A 20,650-nucleotide genomic window follows, 5' to 3' on the forward strand; every position below is an offset into this window, starting at 1 on the left:
TGGTGTACTCCTTTTAACATAGTCTAGACTACAACTGTCCTTGTGAATGTTGTTAGTGATGCTTTGCAGTTGACATGTGCTGGTTTTCCAGAAAGCCTCAATGAGGACTTTGTCCATTTAAAATACTGATTTCATGAGTGCCAGAGTTTTAAAAAAAAAACTGATGCGAGAAACTAAGCTAACATATCTTTAAAGTTGGGGTGGGGCAAAAAGTTAGCTTTAAGTTGCAGAAGGGGTGATGTGGCATGGCTGGAACAAAGGGAACATCTCGGAGTCATTGAAGCAATCTTGAAGCTTACAGAACCATGCGGTTAATGAAATAATAAGGGCAGCTGGAGATAAAATAACGGGAATATTAAAGCTGTGAAATACCAGTCAGAGCTGTTGCTACAACCTAAAACTGAAAAGTGAATGCTAGAAATATCAATATTTCGGCTGATATCAGCTGAACATCAGCATTTGCAGTAATTTTATGAATCTGAACACACTACACATGCAACACACACAAAGTACTGGAGGAACCTGGCTTTTGTCCCCTTCCTTTCCAGATGAAGGGTGTCAGCCTGAAATGTTTTGATTTCTCCAGCTTCCAGTAATTCCCTTCCCTTCCCCCCCCCCCCTCCATTTCCATTACCAATCTGGTTCCCCTCTTATCCCTCCTCTTCTCCTTACCTGCCTATCACCTCTGCTTCCATTTCTCCTTCCCTTTCCTCGATGGTCCACCGTCCTCTCCTTCTTCAGCTCTTTATCTCTACCACCTACTCCCTCTCAGCTTCATACTTCAACAACTCCCTCCCTCACCCATTCACCTATCCCCTCACCTACTCTCACCTATCACCCTCCAGATGGACTCCATTGGTCCCCCACCTCCACATTCTCATTCTGTCTTCAGCCCCTTTCCTTTCCAGTCTGATGAAGATCCAAGATGTTAACAGCTTATTCCCCTCCAAAGCTGCTACCTGACATGCCGAGTTTCTCCAGCATTTTGTGTGTGTTGCTCAAGCTTTCCAGCATCTGCAGAACCTCTTATGATACACGATGTGTGTCTGTCTATCATATGTGGATGCCAAGGATCCTAGAGTGTGAGGGCACTGCTCCCAACATCAATGGCTAACGCCAGTCAAACTAAGTAACAACAAGACATGGTTGAGTGAACTTGGCCTTTTCTCCTTGGAGTGATGGAGGATGAGGGGTGACCTGACAGAGGTGTATAAGATGATGAGAGGCATTGATCGTGTGGATAGCCAGAGGCTTTTTCCCAGGGCTGAAATGGCTAACACAAGGGAGCATAGTTCTAAGGTGTTTGGAAGTATGTACCAAGAGGATGTGAGGTTAAGTTTTTCACACAGAGAGTGGTAGGTGTGTGGAATGCACTGCCGGTGGTGGCGGTGGTGGTGGAAGCGGATACAATAGGGTCTTTTAAGAGCCTCTTAGATAGGTACATTGAGCTTAGAAAAATAGAGGGCTATGCACTAGGGAAATTCTAGCCAGTCTCTAGAGTGGTTACATGGTCGGCTCAACTTTGCCTGTAAGGGCCTGTAATGTGCTGTAGATTTCAGAATCGGAATCAAAATCAGGTTTATTATCACCAGCATGTGACATGAAATTTGTTAACTTAGCAGCAGCAGTTCAATACAATACACAATATTAGAAGAGAGAAAAAAAATGAATAATAAATAAATCAATTACAATATACATATATTGAATAGATTAAAAATATGCAAAAACAGAAATAATGTATATTTTTAAAAAGTGAGATAGTGTCCAAGGGTTCAATATCCATTTAAGAATCGGGTGGTAGAGGGGAGGAAGCTGTTCCTGAATCGCTGAGTGTGTGCCTTCAGGGTTCTGTACCTCCTGCCTGATGATAACAGTGAGAAAAGGGCATGCACTGGGTGCTGGGGTTTCTTAATAATGGACGCTGCCTTTCTAAGACATTTCTCCTTGAAGATGTCCAGGGTACTTTGTAGGCTAGTACCCAAGATGGAGCTGACTAGATTTACAACCCTCTGCAGCTTCTTTCGGTCCTGTGCAGTAGCCCCTCCATACCAGACAGTGATGCAGCCTGTCGCAATGCTCTCCACGGTACATCTGTAGAAGTTTTTGAGTGTATTTGTTGACATATCAAATCTCTTCAAACTCCTAATGAGGTATAGTCGCTGTCTTGCCTTCTTTTATAACTACATCGATATGTTGGAACCAGGGTAGATCTTCAGAGATCTTGACACCCAGGAACTTGAAACCGCTCACTCTCTCCACTTCTGATCCCCCTTTAAGGATTAGTATGTGTTCCTTCGTCTTACCCTTTCTGAAGTCCACAATCAGCTCTTTTGTCTTACTGACGTTGAGTGCAAGATTGTTGCTGTGGCACCACTCCACCAGTTGGCATATGTCACTCCTGTACGCCCTCTTGTCACCACCTGAGATTCTACCAAAAATGGTTGTATCATCAGCAAATTTATAGATGGTATTTGAGCTATGCCTAGCTACACAGTCATGGGTAGAGAGAGAGAGAGAGTAGAGCAGTGGGCTAAGCACACACCCCTGAAGGTGCACCAATGTTCATCATCAGCAAAGAGGATATGTTATCACCAACCTGCACAGATTGTGGTCTTCCAATTAGGAAGTTGAGGATCCAGTTGCAGAGGGAGGTACAGAGGCCCAGATTCTGGAACTTCTCAATCATGATTGTGGGAATGATGGTATTAACTGCTGAGCTATAGTCAATGAAAAACATCCTGACATAGGTGTTTGTGTTATCCAGGTAGTCTAAAGCCATATGGAGAGCCATTGAGATTGCGTCTGCCATTGATCTATTGTGGCAATAGGCAAATTGCAATGGGTCCAGATCTGTGCTGAGGCAGGAGTTCAGTCTAGTCGTGACCAACCTTTCAAAGCATTTTGTCACTGTCGATGTGAGTGCTACCAGATGATAGTCATTAAGGTAGCTCACATTATTATTCTTAGGCACTGGTATAATTGTTGCCTTTTTGAAGCAAGTGGGGATTCCCGCCTTTAGCAGTGAGAGGTTCTATGTTCTATGTGAGACATGAAATCGGCCCTGATGGGAATTTTGATGGGCTTTGGCTGTTGAGAAATTTGGCTATAATTTTTCCTTTGTCAAATAGTCTTTATACAGTGCTAATCATTAGATAATACTAGAAGGCTGCAGGCACTCCAGAATCTTCAGGTATCAGCATCTTAAGGACGTTTAAAAGGGTTATGAGTTTAATAAGTGTACGTTATACATAAATAAAAAGTGTTGCATCTTTAATAAGGAAAGTGTCCTTATGTACAATGCTACCACTGTGACACAAGCCATTTTAAATGTAGGGAATGCTCAGGAAATCATGTTGCACTAGTGGAGAGATGAATTGAGATAACATTTCAGTCCGATTTAGCTATTCACCCAAACTAAAAAATCAATGATTTGAACTGTTTGTTCTTCTCCTTGAAGATGTTGCCTAACCTGCCTAGTATTTCCAATACTTTGTGCTTTATTTCTGACATCCAGCATCTGTAGAACTCTGCTTCTGTGTGTCTATAGGTACAGGTTGATTTCAATATCAAGCCAAAACCTGTCACTGGATTAATGTGAGCTGAAATTACATGCCAGATATAATTACATCTGAATTCACTTCTGATCTAGTTTCCCTTCATATTCAATATGGGCTGTGTACTGATGTTAAACTTGAATACAGAATGCTCCAGTAATTTGTCAGCAACTCAGTTATTTACTTTGCATGTAGTTAATAAAACAATCACATCCTGTACTGCACAAGTCTCATTTTTCACAAATGAAACAGTTATTTCTGTGTATCACTCCACCTTTCATTAGCATCTCAATTGTATTTTAAATACTTTTTTCCTCAAACAATCAGACTTTCTGCTCCATTACCCAAAAACGTCAGAAGAATATTGCATCAATTTTGTTTGTACGTCAGCTTCAAGATTACATGCGTGTAATAATTTATTTCTACTATTTTTAAGACTCTATTACTGTCCATTGGTAGTGTGACGAGAATACACATAAATTAAGATGTTAGCTGGCCTGGGCTGGCACCAGTGGGATCACCAGTTGGTCTGCCACCTGTCTTCAGGAAAAAGAGAGATGAGGAAAACAATGGAGCAGCATTTGGAGATGATAATGAAGGGACGGGAGAGTTCAACGGAAGGAGAGCTGTCAAGATCGGCTCCCCCTTTGAACCCTGAACTGTTCGAAGTGATGGACGGGCGATACCCCAGCAGAGGGATAAAAAGGGACAGGTCCGCTAAGGCAAGACACACACGACACCCCGAGGTAACGAGACCCTGGAAGCGGTGCGTCTCCCACAAGTCGGTGGGAAGTTTTGGACGGCTGGTCGCGTTTGGACGGCTGGTCGCGGGATCAAGCCATAGACACTCAGGGTGAAAAGGCACGATCGGCGGGAACCTGGTGTGTGTCCACCCTTGCCTGGGTGCCAGGTTCACAGCAGAGAAACGATCGTATCTGAAAACGGAGGGGTCACGGTCGGTGACCTCAGATGACATCACAAAGGGCTCGCACGAAAGCTGACTGCAAAGAATATCGAAGGTCTGTGTGGAAGCCGTTTGAATATTTCATTCGTTTTGCTCTCTCTTTCCTTCTCTCCACTGTCCATCTACCACGGCAGCGATTACTGCGAACTGAACTAAATTGAACTGAACTTTGCGTCACTTTGAAGCTGGTCATTTACCCCTAGACAACGATAGAGCTTGATTGATCCTGTTATCTTAATTCTGTGTACATGTGTGTTTATCATTGCTGAACTGTTGCATTTATTATCCTTTTGATTAGAGTACTGTGTTGCTTGTTTCTTTAATAAAACTTTCTTAGTTCTAGTAATCCAGACTCCAACTGAGTGATCCATTTTTGCTGGTTTGGCAACCCAGTTACGGGGTACGTAACATAAGTGGGGTTCTCGTCCGCGATTTTGAACGCTAAATTTGGGACGGAGTAAATTGATTGAGTTAAAATTCCCAAAAGAAAGAAAAGACAAACAGCAGAAATGGAGGCTGAGGAATTTATAAAGGCGCCGACCTTGGAGGCATTAGAGGATGCCAGGAAAACAGAATTGGTAGCTGTGGCCAAACGGTTGAATCTTGCTAAGGGGAAGTCGACAATGAGGAGAGAGGAGATACACAGAGCTATCGTAGAGCACTATGTATCTAAAGGTGTGTTTCCCCAAGGGGAGCTGGAGGTGGTGTCTATTGAAAAACCTGCTGGAGACGCGGTACAGGTGCAGCTTGAAAAACTGAGACTCGAGCACGAGTTCTGGGTACGGCAGTTGGAGCGAGAAGAGAAAGAGAGGGACAGACAGTTGGAGTGAGAAGAGAAAGAGAGGGACAGACAGTTGGAGAGAGAAGAGTTAGAAAGGCAGGAGAGAGAGAGAGTTGGAGCGAGAGGAGAAACAGAGGGAAAGGGAATTCGAGCTGGAGAAGTTAAAGATAAGGGCAGAGCAGGGGCTCGTGCCAAACCAAGGTGGAGGGTTCCGGGCAACCCAGGAGGTTAGGCTGGTTCCCCTATTTGACGATACCGACGTGGATTGGTACTTTCTCCATTTCGAAAAAGTTGCTACCAGTCAGGACTGGCCAAGGGATAAGTGGGCTGTTTTGCTTCAGAGTGTACTGAAAGGGAAAGCCCAACAAGCTTACTCAGCTTTGTCCGCGGAAGATGCCCAGAGGTATGAGGTGGTGAAAGAGGCCATCCTCAGGAGTTATGAGTTGGTCCCGGAGGCATACCGGCAGAGGTTCTGGAATGCGAGGAAGCAGTGGGACCGCATGTATTTAGAGTTTGCCCGTGAGATGCAGACATATTGTGAGCGTTGGTGCGCCTTGAAGGGGGTAGAGGGGGATTATGACAGACTGCTACAGCTGATCCTGATTGAGCAGTTTAAAGATTGTGTCCCTGAGGGTATGAGACCCTACCTAGATGAGAAAGAGGCAGCCACTTAGCCGCAACTGCTAAGTTAGCGGATGAGTATGCGTTGACGCATAAAATGAAGTTTGCCCCGAGTAAAGGCTACCAGAAGGGTAGTCAGGACGGCGGGGAGAGTCCCCCAGAAAAGTCAGAAAGTAAGCCGGGGACTAGTGAGAAGGATAAGGTAGACCGGGAGCAGTCTGGTAGGAAGTCTCCTGGGGTCATCTGTTATAACTGCAGGAAAGTCAGACACTTTGCGTCCAGGTGCTTTGCCCCAAAGAAGAAGACGGGAAAAGGAAAAACGGTGATTTTGACTGGCTGTATCGAGCTGGTAAACAAACCGCTAGGAAAGGACAGGTCTGCCAAAGTTCAGGAAGGGCGCGAGAGGTTTATCTCGGCCGGATTGGTATCAGTGAAGGAGGGGTTAAAACCAGTTCCAGTGTGAGACACGGGAGCGTGTCAGTCACTGATACTGAAGAGTGTATTAGAGCTTAGCTCAGAGACCCAGACTGGGGAGGTCAAGGTCAAAGGTATTGGGGAAGGGACAGAGGCAGTCCCTTTGCACCAGATACACTTACAAAGCAACCTGGTCTCTGGACTAGTCACGATCGGGGTGAGGTCCGAGTTACCGATGAAAGGCGTGGAAGTCTTGCTCGGTAATGACCTCGCTGGGGGAATCGTGTTCCCAGCGGTGAGATTGACAGGTCAGCCTGCCAGCATTGAGGCCCCGCCCATGGACTCACAGGTTCATCACGGGACTGCGGTAGTAAATTTAGCTGAGACGTTTCTGCCAGCCTTGTACGAGAAGGGACTAGAAAGTGAAAAGAAGGAGTGTAGTGAAACAAGAGGTAGTGAGGGAGCTGAGACAGACTTAGCATTAGCTAGGAAAGAATTTGTGCAGGCACAGGAGCGAGACAGGGGGCTGATGGTTTTGGCGGAGACAGCTCTCTCTGACACAGAATTAACAAGGGAACCAGTAGGCTATTGTGTGGAGGAGGAAGTGCTAAGGAAGAAAGGGAGACCAAGTACCATACCCGCAGATGAGGAATGGGGGGTGGTGCAAAAGAGTTATGGGGATGAGATTTTTAACCTGGCCCACAAGGTACCCCCCCGGTGGACATTTTGCGGTGCTGGAGGAAACAGTTGGTGGAATCATGAAAGAGGTTTACCGGCTGCCCAGGAGGAAGGATGTTATTGATCATGGCAAACGTGAACTGAGACAGTCACAGGCTTTTGATATGCTAACAAACCTAGTTGGTGTTAGCGTGGAAATCAATGAAGCTAGGGTCTCCCTGATAAGAGAAAAAAACCATTTTGAAAAGATGAGTATGGTATCGACCAGATGGGAGAAGGCTATTGTTTTGGCCAGCTCTGCTGATAAGGTCTCTCCCTTAATCCCCGAACAAAGCGACTCTTTAGGAGAAGTAAGTAAACGACTCGCACACGTGTGTTTGATTGTCCCGAGGCGATGCAAAGAACTGGGACGTTGGGTGGTGTTTGTTACACTAGGTAAGCCTAGCCAGCAACAGCCCTATAGAATGAGTAATTCAGTGACGAAAGGGCTGACGAACACAGAGGTGTGTATTGGCGATGTAATACGGCTGTCTGAAGCCAGCTTGATAGTGAACCTTGAAAAAAGTGAGTTCGGCCACACGAAGGTCACTTACCTGGGAATTGTGGTGACACGGGCAGCTGGCAGCGATGCAAGCTACAGTGCGGGCTATCTCTGACATCCCAAACCTGACAGACAAGAGGGCCCTCAGAAGGCTCTTGGAGATGGTGGGTTACTGTAGGAATTTTTGCAATAACTCTGCGGTTACTACCCCTCCCCCTCCTACTAAGTCCTTGCGAGAGAAAACTAAGTCGGAATGGGACAACCCTTGTTATTGTGGTCTGGGACGAAACCCAATGAGAGGTTACATTGATCGCAATTCATCAGTGTTTTTGGCCACTATGAAGTTTGCTAAGTTGGAGCCTGGTCTAAGGGATTATTAATAACACATATAAAAGGAACAGAAAATGTGATGGCTGACTGTCTGTCAGGTGTTGACAACTTCAAACTCACTGTATTAGCCAAATAGCTGATAAAGATGAATATTTGTGTGTATCAAATAATGTATTCATGTTTGTAATTCTTACCCCGGTAAAAATCCTTAAAGGTGGGAAGTGTGACGAGAATACACATAAATTGTTAGCTGGCCTGGGCTGGCACCAGTGGGATCAGCAGTTGGTCTGCCACCTGTCTTCAGGAGAAAGAGAGATAAGGAAAACAATGGAGCAGCATTTGGAGATGTTAATGAAGGGACGGGAGAGTTCAACGGAAGGAGAGCTGTCAAGATCGGCTCCCCCTTTGAACCCTGAACTGTTCGAAGTGATGGACGGGCGATACCCCAGCAGAGGGATAAAAAGGGACAGGTCCGCTAAGGCAAGACACACATGACACCCCGAGGTAACGAGACCCTGGAAGCGGTGCGTCTCCCACAAGTCGGTGGGAAGTTTTGGATGGCTGGTCGCAGGATCAAGCCATAGACGCTCAGGGTGGAAAGGCACGATCGGCGGGAACCTGGTGTGTATCCACCCTTGCCTGGGTGCCAGGTTCACCGCAGAGAATCGATCGTATCTGGAAACGGAGGGGTCACGGTCGGTGACCTCAGATGGCATTACAAAGGGCTCGCACGAAAGCTGACTGCGAAGAATATCGAAGGTCTGTGTGGAAGCCGTCTGAATATTCATTCATTTTTGCTCTCTGTCTCCTTCCCCCCACTGTCCATCTCCCACGGCAGCGATTACTGTGAACTGAACTGAACTTTGCGTCACTTTGAAACTGGTCATTTACCCCTAGACAACGATAGAGCTTGATTGATCCTGTTATCCTAATTCTGTGTACATGTGTGTTTATCATTGCTGAACTGTTGCATTTATTATCCTTTTGATTAGAGTACTGTGTTGCTTGTTTCTTTAATAAAACTTTCTTAGTTCTAGTAATCCAGACTCCAACTGAGTGATCCATTTCTGCTGGTTTGGCAACCCAGTTACAGGGTACGTAACAGTAGATAAGTAATTAGCTTAGCATCCAAGTTAACTGAATGTACGTAATGTGCCATTTCAAACAACTTCTGGCCCCACTATTAATTTATGTAATATCTACATTTTGTATCTATGAAGTTCCAGCTCTGAGATTACTGCAAAGTCAGAAATAAAGCCTTGAAGTAGTCTGATGTGCAGAGTAATTAATTGTTTTCACTGCACATAAAACTAGCTTTACAAGTTAACTGGGAGGGGCATGGTTGACCATGAAGTTCATGTACAAAATGGATAAATCTCAAAGACAAAAGCAGCCTGCCTGCCCCCCTCCCCATCAGAATCTTTGAGATAAAGGCGCAGGTAAAGTGGATGCCAGCTGCTACTTCCAAATTAATCCATCATCAAAGACACAGGGTGGAGAATGGTTAAGGGGAGATTCCAGACTAGCATTGCTTTACACAGCGAGTTGTGAATACATAGTTGCATAGTTGAGAGTAGTACCTTAGAGACTTTCAAATCTAAACTCGATAGTTATTTCAGCACGCTATGTGGATAGGAATTTGGTAAGCTTTGCTGGGCCGAATGGCCTGTTCTTGTCAAAAACTTTGTAATGTTCTGATTACCTGGAGGTACAGCTTGTTAGTGACATGGTTGGTACAACAGTAGTCACCTGCAATTCTGAAGGAGTCTTTCCCACTGTGATAATCAACATGATGAAAGCTACTCACCGCAACATGTTAAAAATGCACATTTATTTTCTGTTGAGTTTATTTTAATTTGTATGTTTTCAATCCACAAAGGACTTCAAGCTCATACTTCAAAAGAGTCTTTAATTGCTAGGGTTCCTCTTTAATATTAAATCTTCTACTTTTACCTGACCAGAGAATGAAAGTGTGATTTTAATGACTACACCTTACCATAAGAGGAAGTTGAACTCAAGGTCTCTCTTAAAATCTGGGATAAGCTTTTTTTTTTAATCATCAGAATTAACTGGTTATTACGGTTGCATGTTCAGGCACTGAGACAAGCATCAAATGCTGTTGGAAGGTCATCACCCCAGTGAAAGACACCCTTTGGCCTGTCTGGAACTTGGTCTTCCAGCACAGTGAGATGTCTGGGAGAGAATGCTGCCAATTGGCACGTTCCCAGACAGCAGGATTACATGCTGAAGGGGGATGCGTTATAGCTGGGTGCAGCCAAAGTAAAGGCTCTGTGGGGAAGGACTGTGGTCTAAGCTCTTTCCACTACAGGATGTGGAGGGGCTACGTTGGGTGATAAACCCTCTCAAACAATGAATATCAGCCCATTATTAGTGGCAATAATGCTATGTTTGTTTTTAAAGTTAACACTTCTGAATGTAATGGCCATAAATGTGGAAGTCTTGCACTGTTTATTTTTGTGTATATTTTTATTATGAGTGAAGTATTTGAAATATAAAAGAAGTCAAGGCAGGGCTCTGATACATATTGATTTCCCATTCTACCCAGACCTTGCGTTGAATTTTCACCTGGTACTGCTTGTTTACGACATGGCTACTCTGTGTTACATCATGTGATTGACTGACTTTCCTACAGAGTGCTTTCCCACACTGAAGCAAGCAATGCACTTGAGGACGGGATTGACAAAACTCTCATCCATCTATTCTGGGAAATAATGGAGTGCACCCTTGCTGATGGCTCATAAGGGAACTAAACCAAGACTGGCCAATTTTCTTAAAGTTATGTCAACTCGGGGGTCCTAGTGTAAAAATAATTTCCCTGCATCGATAGACAAACAGTACAATTGATCTATAGCTTCAGAATTTAACATATGAAACCCCCATATTGAGCATGATGTGTAAATTGTTTGAACTCTGATTTCATCCTGTGCTAATGCCGTGCATTTTTCTCTGTAGTTTCTCACGACACCCATTTGAGGAGGTTTTCCTGAAAATGGCAAAAAAAATACCCAAAGGAAAATGTATTTTATGAATCTATTATATGTTTTTAACTCTGTCCTATTTCCATCTTACATACTAGCAATTGAAAGCTTGTATAGTATAAATTATAATCTTGGGTTTCCAAGATGGCACTGGCAATGTTTTGCAGGCAGCTCAAAAAAATACTAGATATACTTCTTCTGAACTAATAGTATTTTACCACAGTTATAGTATCTCATGGGTTTGTTTTTTTGCTAATATCAGCTGTTTCAGGGTTAATCCTGCTACTCTCCATTTCAAAGACACTGGATGGTTCATGGTGACTTTAGATTTAACAAGCATTATTGGGCCTGCAATGCCTTGCATTGATTATTCTTCATTTAAGAACCTTGTCAGCTTATTTGGATAGGCTGTTTAGCTCAGACTGCATCATAGCAAAACTCAGTCTTGTTTTTATCCATATACCCACCGCTTTGTATAAAGGTTTTGAATAATGATAAGTAGCAGGAAACCAGGTGGTGGTAGCATCCATCAGTCTCGTGAGACCATGGATCTGCACCTGGAAGGTTTCCAGGGCGCAGGCCTGGGCAAGCAGGAAACCAGAATGCTAATTATTCCTTTCTGTCTTAGTATACAGAGGGGTGAGCTATTTCCCTCACAGTTCCAGTGAACCAAATTCAATCCTGATTCCTGTTCTGCCTGTCTGCATGGAGTTGCTCTTCGTGACTGTGTGGGTTTCTTCCAGAAGCACTGACTTATTTTCACATCCCAAGAACATAACAGTTTTGTAGAATAATTGGCCACCGTAAGTTGTCCCTGGTTGAGAGGGAGAATCTGGGATTGTTAACGTGGTTATGGCAAGAATAAAATTGGATTAGCATTACTGAATATTTGGTACTTGATGGGCTGAAAGGACTGTATCTGTCTTATGTTATTCTGTAAATGTGATATCACCATTAACATCCCAACTTATGACACTTATTGACTGTCAGTCATGATAGGAACCAAGACCATCCCAAATAACTACAGTTTAACCAATAATTTTACAGAGTTACTTAGCTGTATGGGATCTGTATGTGATAAAATGTTCTTGGCATTAGGTTTTATCCATCTACTAGCCTGTCCAGGCATTTGGTTCACCTGTTTGGCCATTACTTTTACGTTAATGTTGAGGAATTTCTGAGAAGTCATCTGTAACTGCCTGCCAACCTTCTGCTATTTTATCTCTTTCCAACTTCAGTAGTCCATATTCTCTAATGACAGTTTTGTACTGTTCACCCCTTGTCAGTTAGCATTAATCCAAATTACTCACTGAAAGTCTTTGCATGTATTATAGTTCTAAGCTGCTTCAAATCCTTTCAAATTGTTTCATTTTTTTCTGCATGTTTTAAAATCCCCGCATAGCTTTAAGCCTTCGATTTACAACTGTTTTAATTAATCTGTATCACAGATGAAGCTGCTAAAGATTTTTCAATACTTCTTAAAATATTCACATTGACCACAAAAGAAAATTCTTCAAGAGAACTTGTTGCCAAGTGGGAAATATATCCAGTGTTGCAGTTGACTGATTCTGGGCAATAAAGCAAATCAAATTGATTGACAGGACGGAAGCAGTACTCATTCAGAAACACACCTTTCACCATCGACCACAAACGAATATCAGTTTTTGCTAATATTGCAACTGTCTGCAAATGCAAAGGTGTTGATATCTTCCTTTTCATGATTAGATAACCATTAATATTATTATTATTAATAAAATAAAACTGATCTGAGAAATCATTGTGTGGCACTGAGTCCCAGTGGAAAAATCTCAACCTATTTCTAGTTTGCACTTGGACAGAAAATGAACAGCAGCTGACAATTGCTGTCTCCATTGTACACCCTACTGATGCCTTAGGATACTCTAACCTGGTAGTGAGAGACTGTTTACAACAGCACACAGCAAATGAAACTAAATAATGCACAGATGCTGGATTAGATCTCTGTAGTCCTGCCATGTCTAGTCACGAATGGCGGTGGACAATTAATGGTAAGAAGGAACTTCAAGACCATACATATCCTCGCTGATGGGTGCTGTATGTGTGAGTGCCTTGTTTCACCCCATTCTACACTATCTTTCACCCGTGGCAGACCTGTTTATTAGAATCTGGACTGACAAGCCATCATGCAGAAAAAACAGGAAGAAAGCTGAGAATGGTGCTCCACAGTACCTCTCATCTACAATTAAAGCCTCTAGCAGTTGATGCTGATTTTGCATTTTACTTGAAGTTTTTTAAATGGTGAAGATCATGTCCACTTTGCATTTAGGTGGGCAGAACCCAAACTACAAATCAGGAAGAAGCTGTTTGACTAGAGGTAATAGATAATTTTCCTTAAGGCGAACAGTAAAGAGATCCTGTCATACTTACAAAGATTGGATTTCAAAGTTGCTGGTGAATGCAGCAGGCCAGGCAGCATCTCTAGGAAGAGGTACAGTCGACGTTTCAGGCCGAGACCCTTCGTCAGGACTGTCCTGATGAAGGGTCTCGGCCTGAAACGTCGACTGTACCTCTTCCTAGAGATGCTGCCTGGCCTGCTGCGTTCACCAGCAACTTTGATGTGTGTTGCTTGAATTTCCAGCATCTGCAGAATTCCTGTTGTAAAGATTGGAATTGTTTTCTTTCTTGTTGCTGGTCACAATTGTGCAAAGTGAGGTTGTGAATTTGTAAAGATGTTTCTTCTCACCATATCTTAACACATTGACAGGGACTGTGGCCTTCCAAGACCTTTTTTTAAATTTAATAAATGGTCCTTCCAACTTCTTGTCAATCTGATTAGATAGGACAATATTCTGTGGATGGAATCAAGGGTATTTGCATCAAGGATATAGAAGGTTTTCAATTTGTAGACTATTTAGAAATAATGAAACATCTGTACTTTGAACTTTGTAAGTTTGGGGTTAATTTTCTTGTCTTTTTATTGTTTCTACCAGGACCTATGTGAATCTCCACAGCTGTTTGTAAATGGAATCAGTTCACACGATCTAAACCAAGGGGATCTGGGGAATTGCTGGTTTGTAGCTGCCTGTTCCTGTTTAGCCCTTCGGGATGGTCAGTGGCAAAAGGTGAGAACTTCCTTTAGGTCGTGATAATGCCTTGAAGTTACTTAAACCTTTGAAGTATGCAATGTTATTTAACAGTGCATTAGTCTTTTCTCAAGATTAAACTTGAAGTTACAATTTTGTCAGATGGTTCTTCAGCAGAGCAGGATACTGAATGATGATTATTTGACATTATAATCATATTTACACATTTTTATATTAACTTGCAATTTGCTAGAACTAATCACTTTGGCATTAAGTTATTCATTTTTCACAGCTGACAACCGCTTTCATTTTCCTCATCTCGTCCTCTTCTGATTGCTTCTTATTCATTGTTAAATGTGTCACAGCTGCATTGAATGTGGAAATACAGATGGCCAGTGCATTATTAATAGAACACTAATAGACATCAGGCAAAGAATATGAGACAGGAATAGCTGACAGCATAAACTGTAACAGAGGAATTGAGTTTAAATGCTGTTGTGGGAGTGGGGTGGCAAATAAATTAAGTAGAATGAGACATCTGTTCAGCTTTTACTTATCTCTCTGGGTCTAGAGTCACACTTGACACAAGTCAGCTTGGGAACTCGGAACAGAAGTAGCCATTTGGCCCGTTCAGCTTGCTCTGCCATTCAATAACATCATGGCTGATCTAACTTTTCTCAAGCCTACTGGCAATGCAAATATGACGTGTGAGAAGCTCTTTGCCTCTAATGTGCCAGCATAAAAATGGAGTAGGATTTCAAAAACTGCAGCAAGATACACTCAGTGGCCACTTTATTAGGTATCTCCAGTACCACTGGAGATCTTTTCCTTTACAGAGGGAGCTATCAACTCTTTCACACCCAACCCCATCAACCAATATCCCTTATAACCTTCCCCTCTTTCCACCTACACTCAGTGGCCACTTTTTTAGGTACCACTTCTACCTAATAAAGCAGCCACTGAGTGTATGATCGTGGTCTGCTACTGCTGTAGCCCATATACCTCAAGGTTCAACGTAAGACCATGTTCATAAGTATAGGAGCGGATTACGCCATTTAGCCCATCGTTTCTGCTTCACCATTTCGTCGTGGCTGATCCACTTTTCCCCTCAGACCCAATCTCCTGGCTCCCACCCTCTGCCATCCCTTCATGCCCTAACCAATCAGGAAACTATCGATCTCTGTCTTAAATATACATAAAGACTTGTCTTCCACAGCTGCCTATGGCAAAGAATTCCACAGATCAACACTCTCTGGCTAAAGAAATTCCTCCTCATCTCTATTCTGAGTCTGTGTCCTCTGGTCTTAGACGCTCTTACCAAAGGAAACATCTGTTCCACATCCACTCTATCAAGGCCTTTCACCATTTAGGTTTCAGTTGGGTCACCCCTCAGTATTCAGAATTGCAATAAAATTAGGGTCAGAACTATCAAATGTTTTTCATATGACAAGCTGTTTAATCCTGGAATCATTATCGTGAACCTCCTTTGATCCTCGTTCAGTTTCAAAACATCCTTTCGAAGAAAAGGGACCCAAAATTGCTCTCAATACTCCAAGTGAGGCCTCACCAGTGCTTTATAAAATCACAACATTTCATTCTTGCTTTTATATTTTAGTCCTCTTGAAATGAATGCTAACAACACATTTATCCTCCTCACCAAAGACTCAACCTGGGTTTTAGTATTTCCCCTCCATTTAGAAAATAGTCACCCCTTTTATTTCTTCTACTAAAGTGCATGACCATACACTTCCCGACACTGTATTCCATTTGCCACTTCTATGTCCATTCTGCTAATCTGTCTAAGTCATGCTGTAGCCTCTCTACTTCCTCAAAACTACTGCCCCACCACCTATCCACATAAAAAGAATTGGTTCCAACACAGACCTCTGTGGATCACCACTAGTCACCAGCAGCCAACTAGTAAATGCTCCCTTTATTCCCACTCTTTGCTTCCTGCCAATCAACCACTGCTTGTCCGTGCTGGAACCTTCCCTAAAATACTATAGGTTCATAGCTTGTTTTGGAGCCTCATGTGTGGCACCTTGTCAAAGGCCTTCTGAAAATCCAAGTACACAACGTCAACCAATTCTCCTTTCTCTATCCTGCTCGTTATTTCTTCAAAGAATTTCAACAGATTTATCAGGCAAGATTTTCCCTTGAGGAAACCATGCTGACTACGGCTTATTTTATCATGTGCCTCCAAGTACCCTGTTACCACATCCTTAACAATTGATCCCAACATCTTCCCAACCACTGACGTCAGATAAACTGGCCTACAATTTCCTTTCTTCTGCCTCTCTCCTTTCTTGAAGAGTGGAGTGACAGTTGCAATTTTCCAGTCTTCTGGAACCATCCCAGAATCTAACGATTCTTGAAAGATCATTACTAATGCTTCCAACAATCTCTTCAGCCACGTCATTCAGAACCCTGGAGGGTACACCGTCTGGTCCACATGACTTATCTACTTTCAGAACTTTCAGTCTCGCAAGAACCTTCTCCCTAGTAATAGTAACTTAACACACTTCATGTGCTCTCTGTGGCTTTTATGTTGGCTTTGACTTCTCCTGTTAGTCACAGTTGTATCAACTTGCCTTTAGAATACTTCTTCCTCTTTGGGCTGTGTATATCCTGTGCTTTCAGAATTGCTTCCAGAAATTCCAGCCATTGCTCCTCTGCTGTCATCCCTGCCTGTGTTCTTTTCCAATCAATTCTGGCCAACTGCTCTCTTACTCCTCTCTAGTTTCCTTTACACAACTGTAATACTGATTCATCTATCTTTAGCTTCTTACTCTCAAATTTCAGGGTAAATTCGATCATATTATGATCATTTCCCCTTAAAGGTTCTTTCACCTTAAGGTCTCTAATCAATTCCAGTTCAATGCACAACACCCAATCCAGAATCGCTGATCCCCTAGTGGGCTCAACCATGAGCTGCTCTAACAAGCCATAGAACATAGAACATAGAAACCTACAGCTCAATACGGCCCTTTGGCCCACAAAGCTGTGCTGAACATGTCCTTACCTTAGAACTACCTAGGCTTACCCATAGCCCTCTATTTTTCTAAGCTCCATGTATCCATCCATTAGTCGCTTAAAAGACCCTATTGTTTCTGCCTCCACCACTGCTGCTGGCAGCCCATTCCATGCACTCACCACTCTCTGCGTTTTTAAAAAAAAAGAGAAAAAAAAATTACCCCTGACATCTCCTCTGTACCTACTTCCAAGCACCTTAAAACTATGCCCTCTCGTGCTAGCCATTTCAACCCTGGGAAAAAGCCTCTGACTATCCACACGATCAATGCCTCTCATTATCTTGTACACCTCTATCAGGTCACCTCCCATCCAATAATTACTCAGTGTAGAAATGCCCCTTCTTGGAATCCAGCACCAAACTGATTTTCCCAATCCACCTGCGTACCGAAATTCCTCATGACTATTGTAACATTTCCCTTTTGGCATGCATTTACTATCTCCAATGTAACTTATAGACCACATCTTTACTACTGTTGAGGGTCTGTATATTACTTCCATCAGGGTTTTTTTTTACCCTTGCCGTTCCTTAATTCTATTCACAATGATTCAACTCCTTCCAACCCATTGTCACCTCTTTCTAATAATTTAATTTCATTTTTTTTTACCAGTAAAGCCACACCACCTTTACTGCCTTCCTGCTTGTCCTTTCGATACAATGCGTATCCTTGGACATTAAGCTCCATGATATAATCTTTCAGGCATGTTTCAGGTATACTTACCAGTCTGTAACTGTGCTACAAATTCATCGATTTTATTCCGTATCAAATATAATACCTTCAGTCCTGTATTCACCGTTTTAGATTTTGCCTGCCTTTCATCCTGCAACTCATCCTGTTGACCGCAATTTTGCCCTATCATCAGCCTCTCCTTGCTGTGAGTCTGACTACACGTTGCCTTTGTTTGTAAACCATCTACATCATCTACAGCACTATCACTCCGGTTCCTGATACTCTTCTGCACACCATAGTTGTATTGCCTGGTTATTTAAGTTAACGTTACCTTCCTGTCAGCTTGAACCAGTCTGGCTATTCTCCTCTTGCCTCCCTCAATAACAAAACATTTTGCCCACAGAACTACAACTCACTGCATGTTTTTGTTTTTTGCACCATTCTCTGTAAACTCAGATTGTTGTGCATGAAGATACCAGGAGATCAGCAGTTTCTGAGATACTCAAACCACCCTGCCCAGCACCAACAATTATTCCACGGTCAAAGTCACTTGGATCACATTTCTTCCCCATTCCGATGTCTGGTTTGAACAATTGAATCTCTTGACCATGTCTGCATGCTTTTATGCATTGAGTTGCAGCCACATGATTGGCTGGTTAGATATTTTGCATTAATGAGCAAATCTACAGGTATACCTAATAAAGTGATCACTAAGTGTATGCCAAGCACAAACTATGGGTGCTGTATTGTTTTGGGTGATATTGAGAGAGCTCTCCTGAAATAATTGTTGAGTATCAGCATCTTAAGTTTATAGGAACCTCAATAGATTTCTGCCAGATAGAACACTTGCTGGTATTGCTGGTCTTTGGAGATATTTGGAAATTCACCTAAGACCATGTTTGTTCTTTGACTGGGCAAGTGTATAGAGCCTTCATTCTGAGAATGCCATGAAGCCATGTATATTTAGGGCTACTAGCTCTATTTCTTGGTTAATATAAATGCCCTTGGCTTCAAAGAGCATGGAATAAAAAAAAAAATTATTTGAAACATATCTTTTCAATGCAAAATTATCAGTAAAAAAATAGGACGAATGTGAATGGGAAACAAAGAAAGCAAGGGACAAAAGAGAATTATGAACATGAAATTCTGCAGATGCAGGAAATCCAGAGCAACACACACAAAAAGCTGGAGAAACTCAGCAAGTCAAGCAGCATCTATGGAGAATAAACAGTCGATGTTCTGAGCTGAGACCCATCAAGACCCTTCAGTTTCAAGAAAACGATCACTGTATTTTATAGCTTAAAATGGTTGCAAAATTTATATTTAACCAGTGGTAAATAATTTCTTCTTGGTGATTGCAGGTCATCCCAGACTGGAAGAAGCAGGACTGGGACTCAAAAAATCCAAGTAATTATGCAGGCATCTTTCACTTCCGGTTTTGGCGCTTTGGTGAATGGACTGACGTTGTGATAGATGATCGTCTTCCAACACTGAATGGCAAGCTCCTGTTTTGTCACTCGAATTCCAAGGAAGAATTCTGGAGTGGATTATTGGAGAAAGCATATGCAAAGTAAGATGGCTCAACCATCACTAATTCCATTGATAATGAAATGTGTGGAGATTTGCAGATTACCTGTACCATGTGCCAAAGATAAGCTGTCCAATTGTTTTGGGACCCTGGAATTTATTTAGTATTATGTAGTCCCAATGATCATGACATGTTTGTCAGATTTTCACAATATTACTAAATCTTGTATTAGGTCTCATTCTCCCACTTCTGCTGTAAACATTGATCATTTGCTTTGTATTCCAGAGCAGCAATTTAAGACTTGAAGTTCCGTGGTAATGAATAGTTTCTGGTCTGAAAGGAAACTCATTAAATTATTCAATTTTTACTGTTGTCAGAACATGATTCATTGGATCTATTTGAAAATGAAGGCGTTGAAATCAAGCAACAAGCGAATATATGCACAGATTTCGTGTATTTACACTGGAGCCTTTAGACAAATTGGAATTGATTTATCATTGTCACATGTACTGAGAGACAATGAAAAGCTTGTTTTGCGTGCTGTTCATACAGTGCATTGAGGTAGAACAAAATAAAATAATAACAGAAAGCAAAATGAAGTTCAACAACTACAGAGAAGGTATAGTGCAGGTAAGTTGCAAGATCATAACAAGGTAGATTGTGAGGTCTTATCGTACTAGAGAACCATTCAATAGTCTTATAACAGCAGGATAGAAGCTGTTCTTGAGCCTAGTAGTATTTGCTTTCAGGTTTTTGTATCTTAGAGTCATAGACTCATAGAAGAGTACAACACAGAAAAAGGCCCTTTGACCCATCTAGTCCATGCCAAACTATTAATCTACCTAGTCCCATTGACCTGCACTCGGACCATGGCCCTCCCATCCATGTACTATCCAAATTTCTCTTAAATGGTGAAATCTAACATGCATCCACTACTTCCACACTCATTCCACACTCTCTCACCACCCTTTGACTGAAGAAATTCCTCATTATGTTCCCCTTAAACACTTCACTTTTCACCCTTTCCTGTGACCTCTAGTTCTGGTCTCACCCAACCTCAGTGGAATTTACCCTATCTGAATCTTCATAATTTTGTATACTTCTATCAGATCTCCCCTCATTCTCTAGGAATAAAGTCCTAACCTATTCAACCTTTCCCTATAACTCAGGTTGTCAAGTCCTAACAACATCCTTGTAAATTTTCTCTTCACTCTTCCAACCTTATTGACATTTTCTGCCTGATGGAAGAGGTAGAGCAAGCAGATGATAGATATCATGAATGATGGCAAGTCTCCAAATTGTGCATGTTATTGCACAGGGAGAAAGACAAGTACAATACAATATGGAAGACCATGAGACATAGGAGCAGAATTGGGCTGTTTGGCCCATCGAGTCTGTTCTGCATAAGAAGTACGTAAGTATAGAAAATCAAAAAGTAAAATCTGAATGGGTGAAGCTAAGAAATAACATGAGGTAG

The 20,650-nt window shown here is 42.3% G+C and overlaps 1 protein-coding gene across 3 annotated transcripts in view; it reads left to right on the forward strand.

Annotated features, from left to right (window-relative positions):
- Positions 1-20,650, forward strand: part of LOC134353101 (calpain-5-like) — a 190,757-nt gene that overhangs the window by 117,944 nt on the left and 52,163 nt on the right. For all 3 annotated transcript variants that reach the window (XM_063061001.1, XM_063061002.1, XM_063061003.1), the window contains 2 exons: positions 13,852-13,983; positions 19,007-19,215. In XM_063061001.1, coding sequence (XP_062917071.1) covers positions 13,852-13,983; positions 19,007-19,215 — 341 coding nt within the window. The remainder of the gene's footprint in view (positions 1-13,851; positions 13,984-19,006; positions 19,216-20,650) is intronic.

The sequence above is a fragment of the Mobula hypostoma genome, chromosome 10 (assembly GCF_963921235.1).
Source record: "Mobula hypostoma chromosome 10, sMobHyp1.1, whole genome shotgun sequence".
Classification (NCBI taxonomy): Eukaryota; Metazoa; Chordata; class Chondrichthyes; order Myliobatiformes; family Myliobatidae; genus Mobula; species Mobula hypostoma.